Source organism: Strix uralensis, chromosome 21 (assembly GCF_047716275.1).
Source record: "Strix uralensis isolate ZFMK-TIS-50842 chromosome 21, bStrUra1, whole genome shotgun sequence".
NCBI classification, from domain to species: domain Eukaryota; kingdom Metazoa; phylum Chordata; class Aves; order Strigiformes; family Strigidae; genus Strix; species Strix uralensis.
This window is the reverse complement of record NC_133992.1, coordinates 12,774,724-12,795,255: the sequence shown is the minus strand read 5'-3', so window position 1 is coordinate 12,795,255 and position 20,532 is coordinate 12,774,724. Positions and strand designations below refer to the sequence as shown.

The following is a 20,532-nucleotide window of genomic DNA, read 5'->3' as shown; positions in this document are numbered from 1 at the left end:
ACAACTCGCTGAGGAGGAGGAGGGGGAAAGGTGCCACTGCCTCAGCATGTGGTCTCCTGCAGAGGCTGCCAGTCAGGGCAAGTCTTCTCTGGCTTTCAGGCAGGAATGCCCCAGGAAACCACCCCCCACGCACCCCGAGATAAAAGGGCAGTGCTTTGTGTAAACAAGCGTCACTGCTGCGCAGCCAGACAAGCCGTGAACCAGAGCTACCTAATTGAGTTCCCTCCTCAGAGCAATTAAACCCCAGCATTTCTAGGCCAGTGTAGACAGCTGGTTACTTACTGCTTCTAGAAAAGGCAGAGGTGAGTGCTGGTGCCAAGTGGGACCTGGGTTTACACTTCACAATGCCCAGTCTGAACAAACATCGTGCTGCAGGCAATAAAAAAGAGCAAGTCTGGGCCCTATGTAAATAATAATAATGTCACACGAACAGCCAGACCACCTGGGGAGTCCAACAGGACAGAAGCTAGAGACCAGGAATGGTGAAAACACTATCGCTGAGGAACCACACCCAGGAGAGCGCTCTGCTCCGGCACCTGGACGAGACCCAGCACACACAAAGCGGAGCGGACCCGCTCTGCTCCCCAGGCAGTTTAATCCCCCGAGCACGGCTACAAGCGCACCCTGAGCCGCGGGGGCTCACCCTCCCCTCCCGATGGGCTCCCTGTGCTCAGGGCGGCCGAGGAGCGGAGGTCCCTGCTGCAGAATGCTGGTGGCAGCCGGCACAGCCCAGACAAACCCTGCGCCGCTGCCTGCGCGGCTCCACCGGCTCATCCAGATGCCTCACAAATAATCCAGAACCCGCTGCCGAAAACGTGCCATGCCGAGCAAATGTAGCGTGAATTCAACAAAGAACTTACAATCTGCTCTTCATAGAGGCACGTTTTCTGAAACTTCTCCAAGTCACTCTCAATAACGTGATGACTTGTTATTACGCATCGGGAGGGACTGGGAGATAATGAATGCTGATAGGAGCTTCTCTTAGGCCGTTCCAAACTGAAATCCAGGCAAGCGACAATATTCCCTGGCACGCTAAGAACACAGCACGGCAGGTTCCAGCATGGCCACAGCGATGCAGATCCACTCCCCCGCTGCCTCCGGCCTCTGTCAAACCCGCCCTGACAAAGCTCCGCTTGCTCCACATTGACGGGGGAAACGGGTGGCCGGGATGGCACCGACACCTCACTTTGGGGGGAAGCAGAGGGGCTGTGCCCCCCCTCAGAGAGCCCAGGCGGGCAGGGAGCCCCCAGCACTCTTCACAGCGGCGATGGCAGGGCCGGGGACCTGCTGCCGAAGGCTGCCCCAGCCCCGGCTCACTATGCTGCAGGGAGGCCCAGCTGCCCCGGCAGGCCCCCGAGCAGCAGCAGGGTGGCCTGGGAGAGGCTGAGGACGGGGCCCTGGGGGTCCCCGATGCCACCGCAGGAGGGGGGTGGGTGCCTCTGCCCATGCATGGTGCCGTTGGGGAGACCCCTCAGTGGGACAGCACCCCGTCCTCGGCGGGAGGAAGAAGGGAACCTTTGTCGGAGCCGTTTGTGGTCCCACTCAGCGCGGCAGGGGGAGGGGAAGCGGCATCAATCCTCACTTTGTGCCGGCTCACACAAAGCCCCTCTATGGCGGCGGCTGAGCACGGAGAGCAGGGCTTTCCGCCTGGAGAGGGCGGGAGGTGGAAGCCGCAGCGCAAGACGCAAGGCGGCACCGGCACAGGGCCCGCAGCAGCACCCGAACACGGCGAGGGCCGAGCCGAGCTCCCTGCGCCCGGCGAGCCTGGCGCCCCGCAGCCGGCGGGCAGAGCATCAGCCCAGAAACCCACCCTCCGGGTCTGCCGGAAGGTGGCTGGGCACGCGCCCGGCCACCGCGGCACGGCAGCTTCCTGCTGCGCCGGTGGCATCGAGGACACGTCTGGAACCGACGCGGAGCGGCAGCAACTGGGCTGCACGCTCGGATAAATGTTTTTGTGAACTCTGCCCAGGTCAGAGGGGAGTCTCTGGCCGGGCCATCATACAGACAATTAGTTATGTTGCACTTCTCCCCCAGGGCGCCTGCAAAGTTTGGTTTCTTTTCTATCACACCTTTGAACTTAAAAATAAAAAACAAACAGTGAAAGAACAGACTAAATTAAGGAGCAGGATTCTATGAGTACGCCTATTAGACAGCTTGCTATTTTAAGGAAGTTCTCTTTAAACAATGTGAGTTTTGACCTATACGCCGGCCTAACGCCATGGCGGCCAAGAACTCAAACCTTCCACCATCCTGCGCTAAGCTGCCTTTGCCAAGCTCTGCCAAAGGGCCTCCGCCACTCCAGGCCTATTCTGGGAACAGCCCAAAACAATCAGAAGAACATTTTTCCCACTGTTGGGAGCATGCTCCCTGGAGGGCGTTCTCAACTGCAGGGCCACAGCCAGCCCCCAGCAGGCCCAGGCAGCGAAGGGAAACCAGATGCAAGCGCTGGGGTAGGAAGAAGCTTCAAAACACCACGGGGCCGCTTGGACAAAGCCAGCGGGGAGAGGATGTGCCTCCACCAGGGAAAGTCACGGAGCATCCTGCCAGCACCGGCCCCCAGCAGCAGGACAAGACGCAGGGAGCGGGCTCTGGGCACGCAGCCGGCTTTATCCCGAACGCCTCCCGCCCCCTCGAGCTGGCCGTGCAGCGAGGCTGGAGGCGTGGGCAGCCCGGGGGTCTCTATGCCCAGCTGCCGGAGAGGCCTTCAGGGACTCTGCCAGCCTCTGCCACAGCCTTTTGCCCTCAGCCAAGGCCCTGCTTTATCCTCTTCGTCTCCTCCTGCCTTGCAGCCCAGGTCCACAGTCGCACACACCTCCCAGCACCTCCAAGATTCTCTTTGCGCATCCTTTTCACTCTCCCCTATTTTCTCACTAGCTCATCTCCACTTTTATTACTTTATCCCAGGCCTGCTTTTCCACTGGCTTCACTGTCTGTTTCAAGTATTCCACCAAGGTGACTGACCACACACGCTGCTGGGCTGTGGCTGGGACACATACACAGCAGAGGAGTATGTTTTCAGAAATGAATGTATTACTGTGAGTTTCTAGGGCATTCTTCCCCCTCAGTGTTCCTTTTCACAAGTTAGGCCCGCTCAAGAGCTGGTGGGTACGTGATCAGCTCAGGCCTGATGATGTATTTGCTACAGAAGCATCACGCTGCCAGCAAAGCAGGTGAAGTTTGGAAGTTAAATAGCAAGGGACGTGGAGAGAGAATGGTCTTATTGTTTCAACTACAAGCCCTGCACTTTGACACTGACTTGGCTCTTCCCACAGGCAGAAGAGTATGAGCTAAGGCAAAACTAGAAAAAAATTATCAGCTACCTCACTGAATTCCTGCATCCTGCGGGAAATAATCCCATCAAACCAAATCAGACGTGCTGCTAAAACCCTCGCTCGCACGGTCGGGTTATCGCTCCACCGTTTTGAAAAGGCGGTAGGTACCGCTGGCACAATGGGTGCTTGGAAACTGCACTGACATACTCCTCCGCACGCCCCGTCCTCCCACCGCATCCGGGAACAGGACACAGCCCCGGCCAATTTTCTATTTCTGTTCATGGAATAGGACATAGTTTCACTGAGAAAAACAGGAGACCATGGCGGGACACGGGGTCAGGGCCCTGGAGGCCTCCATCGCATGCAGGCAGAATTTCAGTTTCACATTTCGCCCCAAACGAAGGTATGTCAGGAATCACCCCTGCACCAGGCTCCTGCCTTTGAGACAGCTGCCCCGTACCAGCTGCAAAATCTCTGCAGTTTGCGACTGAACTGGATGGAAACAGGAACTTAAGTCACAGAATGAGCAAAACTGAGATCTCGTAGTGCTTCACAGCACTTCTAACTACGGACACACGTTTGTGAAGAGTGTCTGATTTCAAACCAAAATAGGTTTCCATACACAGATGACCTTGCACCGGGGCAGCGAAATTTAAACGACATTCAATTCAGTTATTTCTATCTTGGCACATGTATGAACAAATCCCTGGGGGCTACAAGAACCCTCGAGCCTGGGATTCACTTTGTCAGAACAGCACATGCTACAGGACTGAAACGCTGCGCGTTTTATTTCACACCTCTGGAAGCTCAAGCAAAGCCTTTGTCCCAGTATGCTGAGAAAATCTAGTGGGTGAGGCTACCTCAGCTGAAAATGCCAGGGATGACCCTGCCAACCTGCCAACGAGGCGCAGGCTCCGCTAAGGTGTACACTGGTACGTTCTCACTCGGTTAACATCAAACACAAGATGGAGAAACCCAAGTCTTAGCCCAACACCTGCTGAAGCCCAGGCTGTCTCGTCCCAGCTGAAGGACTCCGCTTGCGTTACCGTGACCCAGCTGCGAATGCCCCAGCTCAGAAAAACCTGAAGCTTGGTGGATCTTTGAGAACCTCTCCGGAAAGCCCAGAGGAAGCTCACAAGGCTCGGTAACGCAAGAGGTGAGTACATAAAACCCAGGCAGCTCACAATCACCGCTCCAGCCGGTCCTGCAAAGAGAGAGCCCACATTATCACCTCCAGATAGGCAGAAACCTGAGAGCAGCTGAGAAAAATGGGCACTGGGGCAAAACCCACGCTGTAAACACCTGCATCAGAAGGCCACGCAAAACACTGGTCTTTTTGTTATTTTCCTCTAACCAGTCACTAACAAAATTTGCAGTAAAGTCCAGCACAGGTCAAGGTCACCAGGGCTTTCCCCCACCGCTGGTCACAGAAGCTGGTCCAGGACCGACCGCCAGCCCCAGCTGAGCCCACTGGTCAGACTGCGAGGGCAGGGGGGAGCTGGGGACCAGCCGGCACAGGGAACCCGACCCGAGCGAGCTCAGGACCCGGCCCAAGCGAGCTCAGGACCGGGCCGGAGCTGGAGACTCGGCCCAAGAGAGCTCAGGACCCGGCCCAGCCCTGGGGACCCGGCCCGGCGCTCAGGACCCGGCCGCGCTGCGAAGTCGCGGCCTCCCCACGACGCGCAGCCCCGGCCCGACCCCCGGCCGCTCCGCCGCTGCCGGCCCCGCGCTCCGGGGGGCCCGGGAGGGCTCTGCCCCGGCGGGGGTGGGGCGCCCGGGCCGCTCACCGGGGCCCCGGGGCCGCTCCGAGCTGCGGCGGGGGAGGGTATGGGGGGGGGGGGGGGGGGGGGGGGGGCCGGCCTGCCCGCGGCGCCCCGGCCGTGCGAGCCCCGAGGGCCGGGCCGGGGCCCGCGGCGGGTCCGGGGACACTTAACTGTTGCCCGTGCGGCGGGCGGCGAGTCGCGGCTCCCCCGTCGCAGGCAGAAGCAGCTCCTCATCGCCCGGCGCGGCGCGGCCCGGCGGGAGGAGCGGGGGAGCGGCCTGCGGGCCCAGGCGGAGCGGGGCGGGGAGCGGAGCGGAGCGGCGGGCAGGCCGCGGCCCGGAGCCTGGCCCGGCCGGGGCGCGCTGAGCCGGGCCCCGGGGGAGCGGCGGAGCCGGGGGGCCGCAGCGGCGCAGCTCGGCGCAGCCCGGGCTCCTCCCGCCGCCGCCGCCGCTCCGCGCCCACCCGCGCAGGGCCCAGAGCCCGCCCCGGCCCCCGCACCGCGACCCGGCCCCCGGGACACTCACCGCGGCGGCCGCGCAGCGCTGCGTCTCGCCGCGGGGCCCGGGGCCGTCCTGCCCCGTCCCCGTCCCTGCCCCTTGTCCCCGTCCCGTCCCACCCAGGGCGGGCGCGCCCCGGGGCTCCGCGACCCCCCGCCCCGCATCCCCGGGCAGCGGGATCGGTCACGCCGACACCCCCCACACCCCGGTTCCGGCCTCGGGGCGCAGAGGCCAACCCACCCCACGCCACGAAAATTTAAACTTTCTAGAAAAAACCCCACGGTTCCTCTGCTGACCTCCGCTTGGGTGGAAGCGTCGCAATGTCCGGGGGTCTGCCCCAGGCCCGAGCTCTGCGGTCCGTGAGCCTCTGGGAGGTGGAAAAAGAGCTGAATAATTGTGATTTCGGCAACATAACCGCAGTCCTCCTGCTGAAACAAGCCGCGACTCGGAGAGGGGCAGCAGCTGCCGTGGCCTGACGACGGGCAAATGGTGTCAAACCAAGCTTGGGCTCTTCTTGAGACAACAGCCCCTGGGGTTCGGGGATAAGCAGTTTCGGGAGCTGCCGTGACTTCAGTAAGGTATTTGACGCTCTCTCTTGCCACGGCCTGGAAACCAAACCCAGCGAATCCCAGGGTTTGCCAGGCTGGTTGGGTCACCTGAAGCCCTTAGAGCTCTACTGGCAGCACGGGAGACACCCTGGGCTGAGGTCTGCAGAGGCCTGGTTCTGCTCAAAATTCTCATGTGCCAGTGATAGAACTGAGAACACACTTATTAAATTAGCAGATGATGCAAATCACAGCATTAACCTGGAACAGCAGCAGGGCCTGCAACCATAATCATATGGACTAACCCTGCAGCTGTCCTGCGTTTGGTTTTGAGCACCTCACCTCCAGGAAGGCCGTCAGCGATCATCTGGAGAGCAGCGAGGCTGGTGTAGGGGCTGACATCAGCGGCCTTTGATGCAAGACTGAAAGAGCCAGAGCTGCTCATCTAAAGCAAAAGAAAAAATCCTGCGGTGAAGAATGAAATAAAGGAGGGAAGAAAACATGTTAATTTGTAGGTGAATTAAAGAGGAGGGCAGTAACCTGTTCTCCCACCCTTTGTGAGAGAAGTGATGGGTGTGGAGTGCAGCAAGAGATTCTGCAAAGGGACAGTGAAAAACTTAACAATAGCAAAGAGTGAGACACAGCTTGGAGAGTTCTTATCGCTGGTCAAGTTGAAAGCCCTCCTAAAAGCACTTATCAGACATGACTCAGTCGCTCCCTCGGGGCAGGGACCAGGCAAGATGGTCTCCCTGGTCCTTTCCAGAGCTGGTTTCCTCTAAGTATTTTCCATGATGTGCTGCCTGCTCAGAGCCACAGTTTCCTTTGTGCTGGAAATGTGGCCTCTGTGACTTATGAGAAAGATCTCACGCAGACAATGGCACCCAAATTTCCCCCACTTGTCCTCTTTTGCCCTGACAAAATGAGGTACCATGGGAGGGGGTGGTGCATTTAACGGAGGGTCCCTCTCTGTTGTTACAGGGTGATTCCTTGTCTGATAGTCTGCCTTTAACTACACCCTAATTCCCTGTTTTTTTCCCCCTCTCCCATTTTCTTTTTGCTCAGATTTGGTCATCTTTGGAGGAGCTCTGTTCAGCCTGTTTCTTTCCCACCTGGATAACTTTGCTTCTTCCATCCTATTTGGACCCTGTCTATGTACATCCCTTTAGCCAGGCTGAACTGAGCAGGAGTGGTTGAGCAAACAGCCCTTCTCTTTCCTTCCCTGGGTGTCTCCAGGCTATTTTTGCACCCCTCTGGCTCTCGCTGAGGTAGGCAGGAGCTCGGCTAACCCAGAGTTTCCCACAGCTGCGCCTGGTCTGTAGTTGCTGAGGTGCCTGTGGAGCTGGGTGCAGGCGGGGACCAGGGGAGTTCTTGGGTTTGATACTCAGGGTTGTTCCAGCTCCTCGCTCTTCCTCCCGGTGTGCTCAGACTTACTACCAAGAGAAACACTACGAGCTTTCCTTGGGTAGTGTTTGAGAGGCTTGTCTGGAACGCAACATACACATTAGTGTTTTTGTCTTCCTGTCCGTAAAGCAAACAAAGTGTTCTGCGACAGCAGAATCCTGGCGTCCCGCTTCCTCCTGGGTACAGCCCTGGCCCGGGACCAAACCTTCCTCCTGTCCTGGCTGGTGCTTCTTTCCAGTAACGCGTTTTGGGCTGGTGCTTGCTGAACCACGGTAATAACTGGGTATTCTTAACCACGGCTCTGCTCCCTCACTGTCGGACCAAGGCTTTGTGGCTTCTGCTGCGCACAGCCCTGATGGCTGGTAGTGGCTTCTGGGTCCAAAGATTAAAAAAATATATATATTTTGAGCGATAAGGAATACAATGCATTTTTTTTTTTTATTTGGAGAGTAATTTAGAGAGAAGGAAAGATGATGCCTGGTGGAAATGAGAAATATATGTCCCATACATAATATATGCCCCAAATGCCCTATTACAAATACAACAAGATTTCCTGAACTGGAGAAGTTGTTACACATTACAGTGTGCTAATGCTCCCCCATGGAGATGCTGATACTGAGAGAGTCTTTAGTGTAATAATATTAAAAATCCTAGAGTTTCAATAAGATCCTCCCTGCTACCACGGCAGTAGGAAATGAATTGATTCCAAAGGAAGACTCTAATTGCTGCTTAGCATCCACAAAATATTCTAAGATTCACTGCAAACATATATCCCAACATGTCTGTGGCATGATCTGCAATAACATTTTTTCCAGAGAGACAGCCGCTTTCCAGCAGGGTTTAGCTGCTGCCGCGGTTTTGCCCTCGGAGGAGAGCACGGCGCTGCCACAGCGGGGCACAGCACGGGGCGAGCTCTCGGAGGCCTTTAAACCTGGCGGCAGCGTCGGGAGCCCGGGAGAGGCACCATTGTGCTCTTTCACCAGCCTGAGCACAGGCTCTGAATCAGCAAATACTTGCACACTTGGTATTAGGTACATGAATAACAATACTGGAGTTGGTTAATCTACCAGTGTAAAGTTACTCAAAAGCATAAGTATTTGCAAGTATAATGTTTTCCTCTGAATATTTTACATAAATCTTTTTTAAAATGCATTTATTTACTCCTGTTTATTCAGAGCATGTCTTTTCTCACGAGTTCTGCAGTCATGTACACGCTGCCCAGTTCGTACCAGTGTCTTGTTTTCAGGACGCTGAATAGGAGGAATTTCAGTCAGCCTTGGCTGCGGTGCTGGAGCCCCGGCTGAACAAACACGGCTCGCTCATCCTCGAGTGGACGGACGCCAGAATTGGCATCCTCCAGGACACTGTTCCAGTGAACGTGCGCTGGGTGTGTGAGCGGCGCAGGACCTGCTCCGTTCGCGTTACCCCCCTCCGCTCGACCGCAGCAGCGCGGCCTTGCTGGGAGGGTGGCGACCACTGGTGCCACTGCTGGGGCTCAGCACTGGGGACGGCAAAGCTTCGCACCTCGCAGCGTTCGCTGCGGTGCTGAAGGTGCCCAGGGAGCTGCTCCCGCAGCCGCCGCGGGGGAAGGCCAGCGCTGCGGCTGGCAAGCAAACCCCTCCTCGCCGGCTGTGCTCTCCGCGGGCCCAGCCAGCGTGGACGGGGCTGTGGCTGTCCACACAGGAGGGCAGAGCCCACGTCGTGGCGTCTGCAGCCCTGGAGCACCTCAGGGGAGCAGCGAAATCTGCTCAGAGGTGAGAGGCTGGACTGAGATAAGAGATTGTGGTCGAGCCCCACCACCCTCTTTACATTTCAAGCATATTGTAATGTAAAATCTGTCCATTCCCAAACGACGCCTCAGAAGAGCAGCACAGCACAGGTTTCTACGCTTCCAGCGGAGAACAGGCAAAATACAGAGAGTCCTCATTTACTATAAGCAAAATCTGTGCTGAAGTGCAGCCTGCACGCTGCTCCCAGCTCGCTTGGTGAGACACAGCGCCATCGGCGGTGGGTGCTGGCTGGAGCCAGGATGGGGATGGCAGCACTGCAGGTTAGTGGCGGGGGCACGGGCCCAGCTCTGCCTCACACGCTGCTCCTGAGGGGAGCAGGAAGTCCTGGCAAGCGCTGGTCAGGCTTTACCACCAAAAATGATCCCAGTTTGCAGGGGGAAACACTATGACAAGCTGTAAAGCATCCTGCATCCTCATCCTGACTGTAAGCTCAAGCCCTGGTTTGCTTAAAATCCTTTATGTGGCAGGAATTCAAATCTCTCTCCAGCCACATTTAGTGTAGCAGTGAAATATGCTGCACGTACCATTTTTTCCATGCCTGCCTTTAGAGAAAAATCAGCCCAGAGTTTAATTTTGTGCTGGAACCGCTGCAGGTCAAGGCTGAGCTGCTGCCTGGTTTTAAGGTTTCTTGGAGGTAGGTTTAACCTGCTGCCTCTAACTTAGTGCACCAAAATGTCTCTTTGCAGCCACAACTTCCCTCCTATATTTCTATATTAAATCTTCATTATTCTAAAAGGAATGAGCAGGTCCACAGAGCTCCTTGATTCAGGCACCTCTGTAAGTGGGAAAAGTGTGGCAGGGCCCTGCCCCAGCAGAAGATGGAGCTAAACCCCCACTTTTACAATAGCAGCAAGTTCTTCACTAAAGCAAATGAGCCACTCCGCAGGTTTTTAAAGACCGTCAAACTCTGCAGTAGACACCTGCTTTCTACCAGGATGCGTAGGGGTTGCTTTTTAATGAAGAGATCCCATTGCAGGTGACATGATCCCGAGAAGAGATGCAGGGATATTTCAGGAGCTTGGTGTAGTCAGAAACCCCCAGACCACCCACCAGGTTTCACAGCATTTCTGCATTTCATTTCACTTTTGAGTTTAATCTTTTGTTCTTGTTCAACAAGGCTGTGTAATATTTCCTGCAGGGAAAACAGCTCACTATTTTACTACTGCAGTCCTCGTTTTTGGCAGGCTGTCTCAGGCACCCCGGTGCGTGTTACCGCTGGCAGCCCAAGCGCAGCCCCTCGCGGGCTGGACCGGGCACGCCACGGCCAGGCAGACACTTTGCTGAAAGCCCAGCAGCCCTCGCTCGCCTCCGGGCTGCGCTTTGGTTCTGTGCCACAGCAGCACCGACACCTTCTTCTGCCCCTTTCAGTTTGGTCTGGCCACGACACCGAGGAAACGTGTGACTTGAGCCAAGGTTAAAAGACATCATTTCTGAATTTAAGCTGAAGAGTGGGCTGGCACATGGCCTCACTGCGTCTGGGGCCATGGGGCGATGCGTGCCAGTCTCAAGTGGGAGCCCAGAGGCCTGACCCACAGCTGGCAGCACAGCTGCCCGTCTGCTGCCCACCCCGCAGCCTCACCCCTCTCCCACCGCAGCCGCGGCACCAGCCCGGCCGGCAGCTTCATTAGCCCGTGTGCTGCATGACCCCGCGATGGGGCAGGAAGTGGCTTTTAGAAGCGGCAAGTCCCTGTGTGAGCACATGGCTCACAGACACCTTCAGCCGGCGCAGGACTGCAGCGTGCACAGGGCCCTTTGTGGCACAAAGCAGCAGCACTGGGCCCACTATTTATATATTATGGATCATAATATTTAAGTGGCCTGGTTATAACCCTGTAACTAGTTTTCCTTGACAGAATGAGTATTGCTCAGCACGTACTAACAGCTGTCTGTAAAACACGTTTATGAATCGTTCATAAATTTCCCAACAGTGGCAAACCCCATGCTGAGGCCCCCGCGGTGCTCCCGGAGCCCCCCCACAGACAGGTCCCTGCCTGTCCATCCCCCTCCTGCCACCACGGGCAATGCTGGTGCTGGCTGCACCCCGGAGTGAGGAGCCCAGGCTAGGGGACCAGGGGATCTGGGAGAGCCCAGGGCAGGGACGGGAGCCAGCCCTCTCCAGAGAGGCCTCATCCAGCCGGGATATCAGCACGGACAGTAAAGAGCCCTGCTGCCGGGGTGGGGTGTCCTCAGCCCTGTCTCAGTTCTGGCTCCTGTCCTACCTGGCCAACAAGGTGCCCCGGGGGCAGGAGCATCACCTTGGGCCTCCAGCAGAATGGAAACAGGGGGCAGCTCGCTCCTGTCCTCAGTCCCTCATGTTTGTGCTGCACCTCCTGCCACAGCCATTGCCGAGCCCCGAGGAGGTGCCGCGAATCACACAGGAGCCCACATTCCCAAGGAAAATGCTGTATTTGGTGCTACCGGCTCCTGGCTTAGCCCCAGGTCAGCAAAGCACCGAAACCCAGCATTCGGTCTCAAACACGTGCTTAACCAGCTCCTGAAGCAGAGGAGCGGCTGTGGGGTGGGTGACTTGATGGCAGCCCCCAAGGACCGACCTGTGTGGTGGCTCGTGGTGGTCAGGCAGCGGCGAGGCCAGTGCTGTGTCCCCGCTTTGGCGAGTCCCCGTGGGGCACAGGTGGCTGCGGGGCCGGGCACATTCGGACAACGCCTGCGCCCTCCCACAGGGCCTTGTGGGCACCAGCTCCGACTCCTCTTCCGAACGGGGGGGGGGGGGGGGGTGTGTGTGTCATCAGACACCCCAGAGCACATTTGCTGTGGGGCAGGGGAGGTGCTCCACCCGCCTGCACAAGCCAGTGTCCTGCTGGCGCCTGCGAGTGCGTTTCCAGGACCTCACATGGGAACCAGCGCGGGCTGGCGGCCGCCCTGCTCCTCTCCCGCCACACACACGTTTAGGAAAGTCTTTGCTTGCGAGCGTGTTCACTGCCGGGAGCGTCACACTCACAGGGCACCGGTGAGCAATGCCTGGAGAGTTACTGAAACAGCCTTGGCAGAAAATTGCTCCGAACCGTTGTTTCAGGGATCCACTCTGGAAAAGGCACTATTTCTTGATTTATCTCCCGTTTACTTTCCTGTCTCATCAGAGTTACCAGATAGCCCTGGTACTGTATGGGCAAGCGCTCACACGTGCATCGCAGCCCCCGTTTCGGTTGTGAGACGCCGAACAGCTCCTCACACCACCGCTGCTCATGCTGACGGCAACTGCTCCAGCCAGGGCAGGCATCCAGCCTCCCCCCTCCCCACCCCCCCAAGAGGTTCCAGCATTGCTCAGCCAAGGATGGACCAGGAGGAGTGACCTTCACCAGCCCCTCGCCACCACCAGGGAACCAGGGCCCAAAGCACCCTTGGGTCGCGGGGAGCCGCTGGCCCGAGGTGCGCAGGGTGCTGGCACCCCTTAGCGGCACAAGGCTGAGCCCTGGGTTCACGAGCCCCATTTCAGGGCCAGCCCTGTTTGTTCCACAGAGACACCCCAGGACCGAGGTGCCGCTGCTGTTCCACCCAAACGGAGGGCAGGAAACCCTCCATGTGGCTTAATTACCAAGGAGAGCCACACATCCAGATTCTCAGATTATGAATAATAGCCACAGTGAGATGGAAACCTTTGCTTGAATAATTTTGAATGATGAACACATTTGAGGAAATAATGTTTTCTTTGCAGACCTCCTCCTCCGAAACACTAATGCTTGCATCACTGTCTCGCCCGGGTGGGCCCTGTCCCCCCAGCGCTGCCCAGGCCCGTGCCCTCGGCGGCTGCGGCGGGAGCCCGACTGAGCAGCACCTCCCCACTTTGCCGAGGCCTCCCTGCGGGTACGCGCGGGGACAACCCACGCTCAGGGCTGCAAAGCTGCTGTCCCGGGAACGCGCTGGCTGCAAAGGGCGTTCAGGTGACCAGGCGCCTGCACGGAGGAGTGCCAGCGGGCGAGTTAATAGGTGACCGCTTGGCAGCGCTGGGAAGTCACTCATGGTTCAGCTGCTCTGGCAGACTTTTCCTTCAGTGCAGCCCCTTCTCCATTTAGCCACTGGGACCCCCAAAATACAGCTCTGGTCTTCAAACCCCCCAAAGCAGGACCACAGCCAGCACCCTTTGTGGCTCTTAAACCAAAAGAAATAATTCATGTACTGGCTAAACTGCTGCAGCCAGAGAATTAACGCCCCCGTTCCAGCCCCAAGCCGTCCCCCCGTCCCGCTTTCCACCACTGCCGTGTGTGCAGGAGCACGGCGGCACCGGGTAACGCCGAGGGCCCCGTCCTCTCCTGCAAGAGCACGTCGGCTCCCTCCGTCGCAATTCCCAGGCCAGCTGGCAGCATTAGACGCTGCCGCTTGGCTCCTTGGCTACTGCAGCTTGTGCATATTAGCACCCCGGCGAGTTTCTCATCCGTCTGACAGGATTCAGTGTGGATAACGATGCCAAAGTCGGTCGTAACTGGACAATTACAGTATCACTGGGAGACCAGAAAAATTGCAATCCAAATATCCTTAATGAAGAGCCAGCGGGAACAGCAAGAGCCTCCCCAGCGTGGCCTGGCTGTCCCCAAACACAAGGTCACTGCCCCAAGGGCATCCCAGCACCCTGGGCAGAGGGCAGGATCCGGCCAGATGAATGACGCAGCTGCGGCCCAGGAGCAGAAGTGGGGGTACAAGCTCCGAAATGGGGTCTCCATGGAAAAACTGAAACCTGCCGAGGCCAGAGGCTGAGGCAGAAGCTGTGCCTCTGCCGAGCGGCTCCGAGTCCCACCGTGGTGCGACCGCGGGCAGAGCTGTCTGCGCGGGCAGCTACAGCGATGGCAGGGAAGGGGCTGCACGTGCAGCACCTGCTTCATGTCCTCCCAGCGTTACCGAGACTCGAAACATCAAGTCTGTAGGATCCCGTCAGGGAAACACACTTAACAATCCTTACAAGGAGGGAGATAAAACCAAAATGAAGCGCATCAACCAGTTCCCTCAGAAAGATTTCTGCATAGCTGGGAAGTACAAGAGGATGGGTATCGTGTGATGGGGGAATGTACAGATCACCCAGCATCACTAATGAGAAGCCATTCTTTGAATACATAATTTGACATTCCATTTTATTTTCTTTCCAGCTTTGAGTTTACTCCTACTTAAGTTTTAAGGTTTTTGTTCCACAATTACAGGCCTGCGGTTCCCTCAAAGCGCATCCGGAGAGAGAGCGCAGACACTTCTGATGTGGGACTCTCCCCACCCCCCCGCCAAAATCATCCATTTCTTGCTAAGCAAAGGGAGGCTCAAGGCAGAGCCAGAGGGGCTTTGCTTTCAGGGTGTACAATAAGCCTCAACAACGCGATAATGAGCTGACATTAGAAAGAGAAGGGCTCTTCCAGCTCCTTTCTAGCTGAGAGGATGCTTGTGCCAAGCGTAGCTTTCATATGGAAAGTGGTGCATTTTTTCAATGTAAATATTTTAAGAACAGTGTTTTAAGAGAGAGAGAAAAAAAATCTCACCTGAGTTTAACAGGAAGGCCTGTTCAGAGTTTCTTCTTTTCCTGTGAAAGATCTTGTTGCAGGACAAGATCTCACCGTGTCCTGGGTAATCGGGGGATTCATTACAGCGACTTGTCTCGTATTTAATTTCCTGGCGGTCCCGTTTCTCCGGGCAGCCGTACCCCGCCCTCCAAGAGCAGAGGAGTGGGGGCACCAGCCTCAGCCCTGGGCCAGCCCAGGTGCCCACGACCGGCACCTTCCCAGGGCTCAGCTGAGTGGGGAGCGGGTCCCTCCGTGCTGGGGGGCAGCGGCAGAGCCCCGGCTGCAGCAGCGCTTGTGTGAGCTCGTGCACACTCGTGTGATGGTGCTGGGGCCCTGCTGAGGAGCAGGGCAGGGACCCCCTCCTGGGAACCCCTCGTGGTAGTGGAGCTGGGTGAGCAGGGCTGGCCATGGCCATGGTCACGGTCACAGTCACCCCCCCGTTCAGGCCGCCCAGCAGCTCCACGGGGTGAGACGGGTCTCAGGCCAAGCTGGGGAGCCGACCCACAGGTCCAAAGCTGGGGAGCCGACCCAAAGCCGAGGCAGGAAGCCAGTCAGGGCCTGGGTCTCCAGGGTCCGCAGGGCAGGAGGCTGAGCCTCTCCTGGCATAGCTCAGGCAGAGGCTGAGGGCCCAGAGCTGAGCTTAACTGGGCTCCTGGGCCTATGGGCAGGGGCGTGGGGGGCCCAGGTGGGGCTGGTCAGGCCCGTTAGGGCAATTAGTGCCCCAGGCTCTGGCTGCAGCTTCCCAGAACTGCGGACATCTCCCACAGGTGTGATGAGCTGTGCCCCTTCTCAGCCAGAGGCTGTTGGGTGCTGCCGTGACAGCCCACCGAAGGAACCCCAATTACAGCCGTGCTCAGGGCACCCTGCCCACCCTCCCCAGTGACCGGAGACTCTGACCCTCTGTCTGGAAAAAACACTCAGACTAACAGGAGACAAAACCTTGTGAGGTCCCCGGGGTGCCCGGGCAGAGAGCTCCGTGGCCGCAGCCCCCACCAGCACCTGCATGCTGGGGCCGGGCTGCCCGAGCACGAGCTGCCCCGGGGATCTGACAGAGGATGCGGCCACCCAGCACGTCCCAGCGCCGGACGAGCTGCCCTCCACCCTCCCCGGCCACTCACGTACCTGGGCAGCAGGGAAAGGGCTGAGAAACGCCTCGTCCTACCCTGCCCCGTCTTATTGCTGTTTTCATCTTGGAAGTGACAGTAAAACAGCATCCATATTACAGTGACATTAGCAGAATGGCTGCCACAGGGTTGCCTCCTGCTTTATGCTTTTCAGGCAGAGGCCAGCAGCGAGAGATCAAAAACTGTTTTTATGTTGCTTCAGAGCTGTGTCGGCTCAATGAGCCAACAAACCCTGCAGTGCCGGCTGCGTCCTGCTAGCGCTGCTTAGCACTCTGAGCATTAAATTATTGACAGGATGCTGCTTGTGAACCTGCAGCACTCCTGACCCACATACTGGTCGTCACTAAACCTGGAAGACAGAAGTCTCTGAAATGTCAAATTTGCTGAAATATTCATGTTGTAAATACAGATGGTATAAAATCTCCAGCAAGGTTACAGCCTGCGTATTTACTTATGTCAGCTCCACTACCGAGAGCGAGTGAGTCACAGCCACTTTATTAAATTCACACGCAATAGCAAGGAAGGCGACGCACGATGTTGGATGGGCTGTAGGTGACACAAGCTCCTTGCATACATTACTGCTTCCAAGAAAAAACACTCCTCTCTCCTCTCTGCTCCGACACAACATTAACTCTGCTCTCTCCATCGCCCTGCTGGAAGCAAGTCAGAGCTGCAGCATTATTTCCGCAACAGAAGGTGCAACAAGCAAACGGGCATTAATCCTGAATAATGGCTCCAGCAGGGTCAGGGACCAGCCGCTCCCGCTCCCGGGGGATGCAAAACCCGGGGGAAGGGAGGTGCCCCTGGCCAGGGCTGGCTCCCGGAGCAGCACAACCATCCGTTTGCAGGGATTAAATTCGGCTCTGTGGTGGGAGAAGAGCCTCTGTCCCAGAGGTGCGGGAAGCTCTGGGTGGAGGCTGCCGGGCCCCTGCCCTCTGCCCGTCTCTGAGCAGCCTTCGACGAGCACCCGCAGTCACCTCCCGCCTCCAGCTCCACGGGCTGGGGCTTCCCGGGGTGGACCGTCACCCCCAGAATGCGTAGATGTGCACCTCCCTCAGCGACCTGACTCCCACCAGCAGCCAGAAACCTCCCGTTTAGGTAGAAGCACAATTTTCCCTAAACCCCCGACGAAACAGCTGAGCAGGTTTCAAACTTCCTTGTCTAGAGCCCAGCCTGCAGCTGCCTTTCCTGCCGCCTGGGTGTTGGGGCAGGAGAATCACTGGACCCATCCCGGCCCTGCTGCAGCAGTGGGGAGTTGGGCCAGTCCCAGTTAGCACAGGAGTTAGCGCTGGGGTCACAGGACCAAACGTCCTCCTCTTCCAGGCAGAAACGCGCCCAGCGCTGACCCTGTGGTGATTTAATTCTTTTTAACGACTCCGCGGCATGGCCAGGGCAGGGATGGGCCTCCACAGCCTGGTGCACGCTGGTCCGTTGGCCAGTGGTGGCATCACGACTCTGTCCACACTCGCTCCAGAGAAGGTGGGGGTCATCCCCCCCAACCCCACGGGGAGCTGAAAGAGTCGCCATTTCCTGGGAGACACCTTTGATGGAAGCGACGATGAGCCACAAACTGGAGACTGCTCCAACCCAGCGGTTTCCCGGGTGTTACGAGGGTGGGCTGGTGCAAGGGCGGGGCACACGTTAGCAGGGGCCGCACACGCCCACCCAGAAGGACCCTCCTTGCCCGTGGGCTGCCCCGTTCACCCCACAGCAGGGCATCTGCACCCACGCGCAGACATGTGCATGGGTGCTCTGCACGCCGAGGGGGCAGGGGGGGGCACGGCTGCCGGGCCGCGGTCCCGGGCACAGAGCGGTGTGAACCCTTCCCTCGCTGGCGAGCAGAGGGTGTGAACCGAAGCGCTCCAGCTGCCTGTGCCTCGCTGCCCTTGTGCAGTTGTCTGCCAGTTGTGTGTGCCGATTGCTATGAATGCCACCATCTGGTGTGCCACGTGGACATCATAATCTTTTCTTAATTACATTAGCAGTGCAATCAGTTACTGCATTACAAGGCCGGCGATGAGCTTTTAAATCTTGGTGGAAATCATAAATAATTGCACTAAGTACCAGGCGCCAGATGTGAGTGCCAACTTCAGTTGCTCTAGATAAATAGTAACCTTACAACAGTGTTAGATAACGGTCCAGTCGCTGCTTTTCATGGCTTAACAGTGGCTGCACTCCCATTTTTTTCCAGACAGGCTCTACCCCAAGTGGTAGATTAAAAAAACCCACAAACCACAAAAAGGATTTTTCAAAATGTTAAAAATAACAGCAACATAGAAGAAAAATATGTTCCAGTTTAACACAGCGGGGTGAGTGGGTTCCGGGCAGCCCCCCTCACTGTGAGCCCCTCATGACACTGCTGGGGTGGAATGGGGGGCTGCTGAAATCCAGCAGGATGGGGGGGGACACCTGGACGTACAGATACGGCCGTGGGACCCCCCCACCCAGCAGCAGTCGTGGTGGAAAGGGCCCTGCTGGACCATCCCCGGGTGAGACGCACTGGCCACGAGGTAGGGCGGCCCGGGCTTACCCCTGAGCCAGCTGAGCCGGGGCTGTGCGAGGAAAAGCCTTCTCATTTCCCCATTTCTGGAAAATTGGGGAATTTTTTTTTGTAAAAAGAGGATGTCTGAATCACTGGCAGACTTTTTTCCCAACTTCTTTGGAGTCAGGAAATTCGCTGAAATGATCCTGCCACGACCCGAAGGAGGAGCCTCCCTCACACCAGCCAAAGAGCCTCGTGCGATCCCCCGCGTCCCGGAGGCGCTGCCAGCCCCGCGGCTGCACTGGTCCCGGGGGAGCACACGGGCGTCAGCCGAGACCGGGCGCCGAGGTCGGATTCGCCGTTGCCGGAGGGACGTGGCAGCTCGGCCACCGCGCCGCTGGCAGGAATCGGCTCCTGGCCGGTGCCCGTGGGATTCCCAGCCTGCGCGCGCAGCTCCGTTTGCCGGACAGAAACCAGCCGGTGCCTGGAACATCGGCGGGAGCTGCCGTGGTGCCCGGCTCTGCGCCAGCCCTGCTCGCACCCAGCGTGGCCCCCGGCCGAGCCAAGGGGGCTGTTGGGTTTTCAGCATCGCTCGGAGATGGCAGGAGGAGGCACGGCAGGGCTGTGACAGTGCCGTCGGTGTGACACGGGGGACGGGGATGCTCACCCCTCCGCTGTGGCCCGGGAGAGCGCACGGCGGCACATCGGGATCCATCCTGAAGGAGAACGGGAGCCGATACCCTTGTGGTGTTTAAATAAGCAAAGTTTTTGTGCAAAGCAGAGGTTAATGTACTTTATTGTTCAATGTCATGTTTATAGTGGATTGTTGGAGGAAAAAAATGTGATTAATTGCCCAGAAACCCACGGATCTACAATTATTTGGTTGTTGTGAACAAATAAAGGGCTACAGTATTCATCATATTCAAATGAGGCAGTAAAATAAATGATGGCATGCCGTTTATGAACAAAACCTAGCCATGTTCCCTCACAATCTGAAAATGTACTCGAAAAATTGTAAATGAGATACAGCCATTGTCGAGGGCTCACTGGTGATTTGTCTTTGTGTAATGTTTTGCAGTGCTGACCCATCACTTGCCTGTTTTAATTTATGTCACAATATGCACCTTCATTATGCACTTTATGAAAACGAAGTGCCAATTTGTAATAAAGACTTGTTTTCAATGAAATCTCCTCTTTTTGGTAGGTGTTCTGCTTTTCATTAGCACCCATTTCACCAGGCCTAGTTAAAGAGCACAGGTACAGACTAAATATGTCCGATCATTCATCATAATTTTGCTTTCCACTTTGTCACAGCTTGGGTATTTAAGGAAGATAGATGATACAAGATGTTGTCTCCTTTTCAGACTCTTTATGCTCTGGTAAGTGTGTCCGATGCAGAATTATTTTGCCACTTTATTATTTTCTAGTGAGTGTTTGTCACAGCCTGCGCTGCCTCTCGGTGCGGCGCCGGTGTTTGCTGTCACTCAGCGCCGTCTCGCCGGTCGCGGCAGGGCTCGGCCAGCGCTGCCGGCAGCTCCACGCGGAGCTCGGCCCAGCCCCGCGCTGCCACTGACATGGGCTCGCCACGGCCGAAGCCGAAACGTCGGTGCCGGTTCCTTGGGGAGCTGTTTTTTCCCACCTTGGGCAGCCGCGCGCGGGCGGCACTAACGCCCTCAGGGGTGTTTGATGGGGCTGGGACCTCACGTCCGTCCCACGGACCCCCCTCCCTGTGCTGCCCAACGTCAAGCCCGTCCCACGTCCCGCCCGGACGGTCCAACGGGCTGTCACCTGGCTGCCGGTGCAACGACGGAGGCCCGGCCCTCCCTGGCACAAGGGGAGGCTCCTGGCACCCACCGAGGTTACCCCGCTGACGTGGCTCTGTGACAGCCAAGTGTCAGTGAGGAATCTGCGGGCGCTCCAGGACTCCCTGGCCACGGGTGCCTTTACCCTGGGGAGCTGCACCGTGCCTCGAGTTTGGCTGCTGCGTCCCTTGGCGTGGCTGCACCTCGGCTCACGCTGCGGGACCAGCAGCCCCACGGCTGCACACAGACTGTAAAAAGGACAGCGGAAAACTGGTGAGAGCGAGGTCTTTGAGGCGAGGGCTCTCCGTGGGCTCTGCAGTGTCTCATGCTCCTGGTGAGCATCCTCAAGGATGGGCCCCAGC

At 57.5% G+C, this 20,532-nt stretch overlaps 1 protein-coding gene across 7 annotated transcripts in view; it reads right to left on the bottom strand.

Moving 5' to 3' along the window:
• Positions 1–5,607, bottom strand: part of MVB12B (multivesicular body subunit 12B) — a 66,869-nt gene extending 61,262 nt beyond the window's left edge. Inside the window, exons 1-2 of one of the 7 annotated variants that reach the window (XM_074891666.1) lie at positions 5,559–5,607; positions 283–369 (exon numbers count right to left, since the gene is read on the bottom strand). Coding sequence is in view for 2 of the 7 variants with exons in the window: in XM_074891661.1 (XP_074747762.1) it covers positions 5,207–5,269 (63 nt within the window). In the remaining 5 variants the exon portion in view is untranslated. Of the gene's footprint in view, positions 1–282; positions 4,477–5,206; positions 5,421–5,558 lie in introns of those variants that run through there. The other 6 variants (XM_074891663.1, XM_074891665.1, XM_074891664.1 and 3 more) reach the window with 6 other exon arrangements.
• Positions 5,608–20,532: the final 14,925 nt, after the last annotated feature.